This window comes from Anneissia japonica, unplaced genomic scaffold (genome assembly GCF_011630105.1).
Source record: "Anneissia japonica isolate Jap-2015-1 unplaced genomic scaffold, ASM1163010v1 scaffold160390_len1377_cov135, whole genome shotgun sequence".
Lineage (NCBI taxonomy): Eukaryota > Metazoa > Echinodermata > Crinoidea > Comatulida > Comatulidae > Anneissia > Anneissia japonica.
The window spans coordinates 1-1377 of record NW_022741967.1 but is presented as its reverse complement, the minus strand read 5'-3'; the positions used below and the strand labels follow the sequence as shown (position 1 = coordinate 1377).

At 38.1% G+C, this 1377-nt stretch overlaps 1 protein-coding gene across 1 annotated transcript; it reads right to left on the bottom strand.

Moving 5' to 3' along the window:
* Window positions 1–510: 510 nt before the first annotated feature.
* Window positions 511–1371, bottom strand: LOC117118931 (the record flags this gene model as incomplete). The annotated part of the gene is made up of 3 exons (XM_033263664.1): window positions 1329–1371; window positions 1052–1214; window positions 511–679 (listed from the first exon to the last, which is right to left on the bottom strand). Coding segments are annotated over exons 2-3 (303 nt in total), but the record flags the coding sequence as incomplete, so codon positions are not given.
* Between the last annotated feature and the right edge of the window lie 6 nt (window positions 1372–1377).

Below are 1377 nucleotides of genomic sequence, written 5' to 3'. Positions count from 1 at the left end.
TCTTGATTTGACAGATGGAAAAGGTATTCCACAGCTCAGTTTATTCAAATCACCAACTAGAGGGTAGATGCGGAAGTGTGAAAGTGATAAGAATGGTAAAATTTGCTATGGCAAACCTGAAAATCAAAATAGAGCCATCAAACTACAATTTTATATTGCACCATAAAGTGTTCATGTGAATTGCCTTGATTGATTGATTGATAGGAACGAGCACTTCAGTAATTTGTGTTTTCGAACTGACCAGGGGCGGCGCCAGGAATTCTGCGACGAGGGGTCCAATCTCCCCGACAAGGGGGTCCACGCCTTCCCCCCGCCGGAGAAGCTAGCCCCAATCCCACCCGTCGGGGAAAAAATTAATTTGTCGGGGAAAAATTGAATTTGTCGTGAAATTTTTTTTAAAATTAAAAGATAATAAAATGATGTGTTAATTGTAGGGGGTGGGTCCAGAGTTCATTTCCCCCGGACCCACCGCTAGCACCGCCCCTTTTCTCAGCAGTACACGTCACTTACCTTTTCAGTGTACTCATTCTTTGGTACTGCATCGCCAATGAACAATTCAGCATCTAGACCCTTCTCGATGACGTCAGTGGGCGTTTCAGTAATTACGGACATGATTTCTTCGTTAGTCTGTGCAGTTCCATTTACCATTATTATGACTTCCACTTTACTCACAGGTTCTCTAGATCGTGAGAAAAAACGAACCATGTTTATTGACTAATTGGCAAATCTCATTTCCGAAATTCATTAATGTTCATTTTTTTAGACTTATTTTTTTACAAAGAATTTCTTCATCCTTTGTTTATACCTGATAATTTTTGTTTTAGTCGGTAGGTAGTCATGTTTTACAATTTTCTTTAAAATTGTAGAATGAGATTCAACTAATGCGCAGTTGCAAAATGCTATTTTAGATTGGATAGGCACATTAGTGTTTGGTTTATCATACCCATGGTATAGTTAGGCCTATGTATATGTTGCTTTTGAAATCACATCTTTGCATAGAAAGTGTAACTATTTTTTCTGATTTCTCAACACAAAGATGCTTGACTTATACCCTGTATCGACCGAAACATAATCTTCTACAGACAACACAACAACTTCAACCTCGTCAGTTGACCCTGAGGAGAAACTGTACAGTTCGGCGATATCGTCTGCAAGCTGACTTTTATCAGAAACACTTCCCGACATGTAGAATACAAACGCTGATGTAGCAATTACTAATAAGAACGAACAGAATTATATTTCTTAATAATTTCAGTAAAATAATGTCAATGTGTCACAAAATAACGGCGAAGTATATATTTAATTATATTTAAAAAGTCGCCGCTTACCTATTTCACATCGTTCACCTGCATAATCTTTAGTACACCTGCACGTGTA